The 8,122-nt window shown below is 41.3% G+C and overlaps 1 pseudogene and 1 gene segment (V, D, J or C); both read left to right on the top strand.

The window, feature by feature from the left end:
• The first annotated feature begins 852 nt into the window (after positions 1 to 852).
• LOC104848007 lies at positions 853 to 1,465 on the top strand. The segment is given in 2 exon segments: positions 853 to 1,034; positions 1,143 to 1,465. Coding segments are annotated over 2 exon segments (378 nt in total).
• Positions 1,466 to 4,475: 3,010 nt separating this feature from the next.
• LOC104848010 lies at positions 4,476 to 6,085 on the top strand (annotated as a pseudogene).
• The last annotated feature ends 2,037 nt before the right edge of the window (positions 6,086 to 8,122 follow it).

Below are 8,122 nucleotides of genomic sequence, written 5' to 3'. Positions count from 1 at the left end.
GGTATTGTTTCTCAAAATATTACTTAAATTTGCAATCTCTTACTGATTTTTCTGCCAGGATATTGTAATGACTTAAAAGTAAGATGTGGAAGTGTTCTAAGTCTATTGTATTTTTGTCATTTTCCCCTACACATCTGTCTATATTTATTTATATGTGTAAGTGCTCTGACATTTGGTCACATATGATTATAATTGTTATACCTTTTCCCAATATAGGTCGGGTCATATGTTTGTAATTGTTATATTATCTCTCAGTATGGGTGGACATCACCCAATGCATTGAGCTTATGAGTAGAGGCATCCACCTACAGGGCTCACCACCCCCACTGTCTTAGTCGCTATGTTCTCATGGGTGCCCCACATGCATGACCAGTCAGTTAGAAGAAGATTGTTCGTTTTAACTTGCACTTTTAATCCATGGTGGGCTGGCTGCAAGACAGAAGCAGGATGGCAGAGGTGTATGGCTGAGGAAAGCACGTTCATCTTGTGACAGCCAAGAAGCAGAGACAAAAGGGAGGATTTGGGGATAAATATCCAGGAGGTCATGCCCCTTTGACACCCATCCAACAAGGCCTGACTTCCTAACAGCACATTCAGCTTTTGAACACATGCAAAGATGAATCCACCATAGAGTCAACTGTATCAACCACATGATACAGTAAGTTTATAAAAGCCCACCTCTGAACACATGAACACTTGGGGGGACACTCTAGATTTAACCTAAAACCCAGAAAACTGTCCTTCTCTAAAGAAAATAAAACATCGAAAGACAGATTTATGAGATGAGGAAGCTGGAAGAAATTAGGGCTCTATGAGCTATAAATTTTAGCAGCTGAAAGATGTGAATGCTTTACCTCTAATATAGATTTCATGGTACAGAGCTGATTTGCATGTATAAAGAACACAACCCACTGCCCTGAGGACTTCTTCATAGGCTGAAAACACCCTGTACAAGAGTCAGTCCAAGTCAGGACACAACATGGACATGAGGGCCCTGGCTCAGCTCCTCGGGCTCCTGCTGCTCTGGATTCAAGGTAAGGAAGGGCAGACCTGGTGATTTTCTCAGCCCAGTGTGCTCAGAGATGTTCTTCTTGTAATATGATTTGTTATGTGGATATTTGTTTTTGTGTTTCCAATGTCAGGTGCCAGAGGTGACATCCAGGTGACCCAGTCTCCAACATCCCTTTCTGCAGCTTTAGGAGCCACAATCACCATCTCTTGCAGGGCCAGTGAGTACATTGGCTATGCTTTAAGCTGGTATCAACAGAAACCAGGACAAGGCCCTAAACTGCTGATTAAAGCTGCAGATGAATTAGCTTCTGGGGTCCCACCTAGGTTCAGTGGCAGTGGATCTGGGACAGATTTCACTCTCACCATCAGCAGCCTGCAGCCTGAAGATGTTGCTATTTATTACTGTCTACAGGGCTATGATAGCCCTCCCACAGTGATACAAGCCATGACATAAACCTCCTTAAGAAGCAGAAGTGTGAGCCTGGGCTGGCCCAGCTGCTCCTCCTGCTGTGGACACCAGCTGAGAGTACTTTTCAAATGTAAGTGTGATTTGCTTGTCACTGAGAGGTTTTTGGAGAAGGCAGCAAATCTGGAATCAGAGAAATGCCTCTGGAATATTTCAGTTTACAAAAAGGAGCCTCTGGAATATTTCAGTTTACATAAAGGAGCTGGATCATGTGAAACAGCTCCTGTAATCATCCATTGTACCTGTCCAGGGCTCTCATGCTAGAGTCTGTGGTCTTCCCTCTGTACAGAACAAGTTGTTTACTCAACTTCAGAAAGCACAGTGAGGAAGTCATAAGCCTGGCAGTGTCACCAGAAGCACAGTGAGGCTGAAAGACTGTGGGGATCAAGAGGGACTTGAGCCTCCACCCAGGTGGGAGACAAGGGCTCTCGCTGTGGAGCGCTCAGACTCATTCTGACAGGTCAGTGGGTAGCAAGTTGGCTTAAAGATCAAGCCCCACAATCATGTACAGGATGTTTATGCACTGGCTTTACAGATGTGGCCCCTGAGCAATGAGGGATGGCGTAAGAGGAAGGAAAAAGAGAAGAAAAAAGAGCCAGTAAGGATTTCTGATCATGTGGCAAGTGTATGCACAGAAATAGTTGCTACTTTACTGATTTAGTGGACTAAGTATAATGTCCCTTCTCTTGGGCCATATTTTATGTGAGAAATATTCCCTTGCAGATTTAAATTAAACCTATTAGATGGTGAGATTATCCTGTATTCAAAATTCATACTATATTTGTAATTTCAAGTATTTTATATGAGACTGACAGGGGAAGATTTAGCACACATGGAAGTGAAATCCTGGAAGACACTGGAGGGATTGGCCACAGCCAAGGACAGCTGCAGCCCCAGGAGCTGGAAGAGGCACGAAGCAAAATCTCTCCAATAACCTCTGCCAGGGTCAACAAGCAAGCACCAAAATATTGGTTCACTGAAGCTTATCTCAGACTTTGACCCCTAGATCTGAGAGAACTGGCTACCGTTAATAAAAAAAATAATCATTGGTATTTTGCTACCACAGCCTTTGGAAAATAATACAAATGTGTCTGAGGGAAAATCTAGACTAAGGTTGAAATGTTCGCAATCTACTTACTCAGGTTCCTAATTTTAAATGGAAATGAATTGCTTAATTTTGGATGGAAAAATAAATAACATTTTTTTCTCTCATGAATATACTGAAGAATCTTTTCATAATAAACTACAAACTCTATAACACTAAATTTATAGTGAGCCACATGGCCATTGTACAATAGATTCCTGGTTTAATTTTAAAATCACATCTGCCAAACAATATATTACAAAATTGCTTCATTTAATCTACTCAAAGGTATACTATAAAGGAACTGACTATTCTCTAAAAATATACATTTTATAGTAGATCATGGATTAGACCCCCTGTAAAACTATGGTGAATTTAGTACTGTACACGGGAGAGAAATTAGGATCTGAGCTCACAATGATTATGACAAATCAAATGGTCAGGGAGTACTGGGATTAAGATTTGAACCCAGGCCTGTCTGCCCTTAAATATATTCCTTCGGTGCAGCCACTGCACTTCAGAGATGAATGCAAGCCATACGTAATAGGAGGAGAAGCACACCAGAATAACAATATAAAATTCATAGCTACCTTCTGTCTCTGCTCATGCCATGTGGATCATGGTCTCAAACCTAGTCTTTTCTGTGGGTGTACTTTTCTTTGTTTTGTTTTTATAAAAATCAACTCTTTCTGATTCTTCATGTGTTCTGACTATTCAAATAGAGGTTAAAGGGTACATCTGACCCTGATCCTTCTTCATTCCTCTTTTTATCCCCACACTCTGACTCAATCTTTCCTACTCATGTTATATTATGTACATCTAATCTGTCTAATTCACAAGTATCAAAGGAAACTCCCTCTCGACCCAGTTTGTGTGTGATCAGACCCCAAAACATTCAATATCAAGATTAACAAGAGAAAAAATACTTTACCAAGTGATCTTCTGCCTAAGGAGAACTCTGGGGGCCAGCTCTCTTTATTATGAACCATTCCATGTCTTTCTCAAAACAGACAACAAATATATACAAGATGGAGATGTCAGAGATATCAGAGGACAGCCACCTACTCCTGGAGGTAAAAAAACACTCTCCCCTCTTGTAAAAGTTGCTTATTATGGCCCTAAGAAATCACCATGATCTCATTCACTTCAAACATCCCTGATTGATTTTCTTACAGTTCTGAAGATCGGAATTCTCAGTGAGCTAAAGTCAAGAAGTCATGATGACTATGTTCATTTAAGAGTCTCGTTAAGAAAGAATCTAGTCTGGGCATGGTGGAGCATGCCTGTAATCCCAGCACTTGGGAGGCTGAGAGAGGAGGATCGCTGTGAGTTTGAGACCAGCCTGGGCTACATAGTGAGTTCCAGGTTAGTCTCAACTACATAGTGTGACCCCGTCTCAAAAACAAAACAAAACAAACAAACAAAAAGAATCTAAATTCTGGCCTTTCCACCTCCAACATGCTGCCACATTCCCTGCCCCATGGTCCCTTGTTCCCATTGCACAAGTATTTGTCATGTTCCCTTTCTGTGACTCTTCCTATTAGGAGTACCACTGTGTTGACTTGGTCACACCCATGAAATTCAAGGTATTCTCCCAAGCTCAAAATCCTTGATTTAAGCACATGTGTGAGGGGTTAAAATTAAATGTAGAAAGATCTTCCCCCTTTATAGCATTGTTTTGGCCTTGTTCTAGCGATTAGTTGTCTGTCAGATGTCTGGCAGAGCTTCTTGACATGAGCAGGACTCCCTCTGAGCTGGCCCACTCTCAAGGACATTCTCTCCTCAAACACCTATTTAGATGGTGCAGATGTTTGTTCCTTCAGGGACTTGGTCAGTCCCTAGAAGTTTCAAAAACCCCGCCCCTGATCAAGTACACAGTTAGGACCCTGCCACTTTTGTCTCAACTGCTGTTTAGAAGCCTCACTGGCAGGGAGACTTTGGAGTCTCCCTTTCAGAAAGGACGCTCTGCCTGACTCTTTCTAGTCAGGACCCTGAAAGCTGTACCCAGGATTCTCCAGCCCTGGATTTCAGGAGTTGGTGCTTCCCTCCACGTCGTGGTATGATTGTCTTTTCTGGATTTCAATTTCTTCCATGTAGTTATGTGTGCAGGGGTTGGGGAGTAAGGTTAATCAATGGTTTATTAAATTTTGATTGATTGCCTTCAATGTCTGTTAGAGGTGTTAATTTCGTGTTGCAGCTTAGAAGGAAGAAACAAGTTTTCCTTTTTATGTTATTAAGTCATAGACCACCAGTCATCCATACATGCTGAGGGACTGTGTAAAATATTAGTAAATGAAAGAAAAGGGATACAATACGGAGGTTTCCAAACCAAGAATTCTGTACAGTCAATTTAGTTTCTGGATTTGAAAGAGTGGTTTTCGATAATGTTGGATCTGAGGGTGACACACTGACTGGGAATCATGCCATTACGGCCACACATCTCCAGTACATTATTTGGTGTTACTCTGACAATGGCAGTGGCTTAGTGCCTTAACAAAATAATACTGAAAATGTTTACTGTATCCTGATAAATTTCCTATTTATTTAAAACATGGAAAAAATCAGACTCATACAACAGTTGTATAACTATAACATGAAATCCACCTTCCATACATGTACACACACATTGAGAATTGGTTCAAGATCTGATAGACTACCTCTAAAATATACGATGTCTTCTTTACAGTTAAGTATATTCTCATATCATCATAATAAAATTGCTAAATAGATGACATCTAGACTTAAGTAAAATTCTAGTATTAATAATATTCCCCAAATACTGTTTTTAACTTACTGAATGCAATGAGAAGCTAAATCTCTGTGGGAAAACCTATATTGCTCTGATCTGACCCAGACAAGTGCCCGGCCCTGCCCTGCCCTTTTGATTTACATGTGTCCACAGCACAGCCCATTGCCCTGAAGAATTCTTAACAGCCTGTTCACAGGGGTGCAGAAGTCAGTCCCAGTCAGGACACAACATGGCCGTGAGGATCCCCACTCAGCTCATGGGGCTTCTGCTGCTCTGGCTCCCAGGTAAGGAGGAGCAGCACTGGGAATTTCCTCAGCCCAGTGTGGCCAGATCTGGACTTTAATGTGATTATGTGACATTAGTTTTTTGTGTTTCTGTTCTCAGGTGCCAGATGTGACATCAATTGACCCAGGCTCCAACCTCCCTTTCTGCAGCAGGAGACACAGTCACTATTACTTGCAGGACCAGTGAAAATATTAACACTGATTTAAACTGGTACTGACAGAAACCAGGAAAAGCTCCTAAACTCTTAATTTATGCTACAGATAATTTGGAAACTGAAATCCCACCGAGGTTCCATGACAGTGGGTCTGGGACAGATTTCACTCTCACCATCAGCAGCCTGCAGCCTGAAGATGTTGCATTGTATTACTGTCTACAATATTATGAAGATCCTCCCACAGTGATACAAGCCATGACATAAACTGAATAGGGAAACAGAACTGAGAGGCTGGGCTGCCCCAGCTGCTCTTCCTGGTGCCTCTACCTGCTGCTGAGAGTGTTTCTCAAATAAAACGAGATTTTGATGATCACCAAAATGTCTTGTAAGAGGAGGCTGTGAGGCTCCTCTATATCCCGACTCTTCATTCTGCTCACTCCCAGCAGCACAGACATGACGATGTCTTTCCAGATTTCTTTTTGCTTTTCCACACTGAGTTTATTGGTACATGCTAGGTATACAGTACAGTTACATTCATCATTGGGCCCTGGTACCTTTACATGACAGGTCTTGGTTCTCATTTTTTCCCCTTACCCCTGCCCTCCCTTCACCCCTTCCTCCCTTCCCTATTTAGAAAAACTCTTTCCATTTTTTCATTTTCTTATATTTTTTCTTTTCCCTTATTTCCTTTCCCCTACCATTCCCACTTCCCCCATTCATTTAGCCTTTTCTTCCTATTTCACATTGTCCATTATACCACTAGGATCCTATTTACAATTATAGGTTTTAAACACCAGAGAAACTATTTGGTATTTACACATGTGTGACTTATTCCAGATGTCATTAAGAACAGAACTTACAACATTTGAAACTTAAACAGTGAGTTCCACCCAAAATCCTCCTGTGTGACCTCCCTTCTCTGAGCTTGGACATACTTGACCCTGGACACATGTAACATATTGAGAGAAGAGTTTTATGACCTCTGAGGGGTGGGGTAAGAGGAAGCTAAAAAGAGGGGGAAAAAAGTAAGCTGAGCAGGTGGGGAAACATTCATAGTGTGCTCTATGTACACAGAAAGTTTATACTTTACTAGGTTAATAGAGTGAGTATGGCTCACAGAGACGGTGTATTTTATGTGGGCAAAATGGGTTTGCAGATAAAAGTAAGGCAATTTTTAAAATCTTTATTAAATTTATTGGTACATTTTTGGTATTCAGTACAGTTACTTTCATCGTTGGGATTTTGTACCTTTACATAACTTATCTTCATTCTAACTTTTCCCCATTTCCTAGACTGCCCTTCACCCCCTCCACTCTTCCCTGTTAACAAAGACATTGACTCCGTGTTTTTCATTTTCACATATTTTTCTTTCCCCTTTTTACCTTTCCCCTACCCCTCCCACTTCCTCTACTCTTTTAGACCTTTTCTTCCTATTATACCTGCATTCTACAAACTGTAGGAAATGGTGGCAATTGGAGAAAAATGGTACAAATGGGTCTCCACACCAAGAATAATCTGCAGTTCATTGGGTTACTATATATAAAAGAGATTTGGAGCTTCTCATAATGGTGGATTTTTGAGTGAAACATTCACTGGGGAACCATTATCACTGAGCAACAGTAATAAATTGCTTGGTAAACTACTAAATAACAATAGCTTAGGACCATAACAAAATGATTTTAGAATCTTCTCAATGGGTCCTTGATAAGTGTCCAATTTACTTGAAAACATGAAAAGAATGTTACACAAATAATGTAGCTACAATACAAAACTACACACACACACATGCACACACTTTTTAGAAATATCTCAGAATAAGCTGATGGCCTGATATGAAAGTCTTATAAAATATCCTATGTCCTGTTTAAAATAATTATTTTCTCTTGCATAATCCTAATACAACTGCTAAATAGATTATACACCTAGACCTAAGTCCTACTCAGGTTTTGAAAATTGTTCCTAAATGCCTTTCATAAAGAGCAGAAAAGTAGGAAACTCATCCCCTGCAGGAGAATCTGGGTTACCACGGTCAGGCCTGGGACAGCTGTGGACCCTGAGCACTGCAGCTGTACCAAGTTCTTCCCACCTCCTACTGATTTGCATATGCCACTCCCCTGAGTTCTTCTCCATAGGCTGTTCACACTGTGAACTACCACCAGTCCTAGTCAGGACAGATGGACAGGAGGTCTCTACTCAGCTCCTGGGGCTCCTGCTGCTCTGACTCCCAGGTGAGAAAGGCAGCACTTCGGATGGGCTAAGTGCAGATCTTCAGAGAAGTCCTCTGATAGCATGATTAACTGTGTGGCTTTTCCTTGTGTGTGTTTCCAATGTCAGGAGCTATATGTGACATCCAGATCACTCAGTCTTGAGCAC

This window comes from Fukomys damarensis, unplaced genomic scaffold, assembly GCF_012274545.1.
Source record: "Fukomys damarensis isolate Sample0158 unplaced genomic scaffold, DMR_v1.0_HiC HiC_scaffold_2, whole genome shotgun sequence".
NCBI lineage: Eukaryota > Metazoa > Chordata > Mammalia > Rodentia > Bathyergidae > Fukomys > Fukomys damarensis.
Note: the sequence above shows the minus strand (reverse complement) of the source record. Positions and strands in the feature narration are given on the sequence as shown.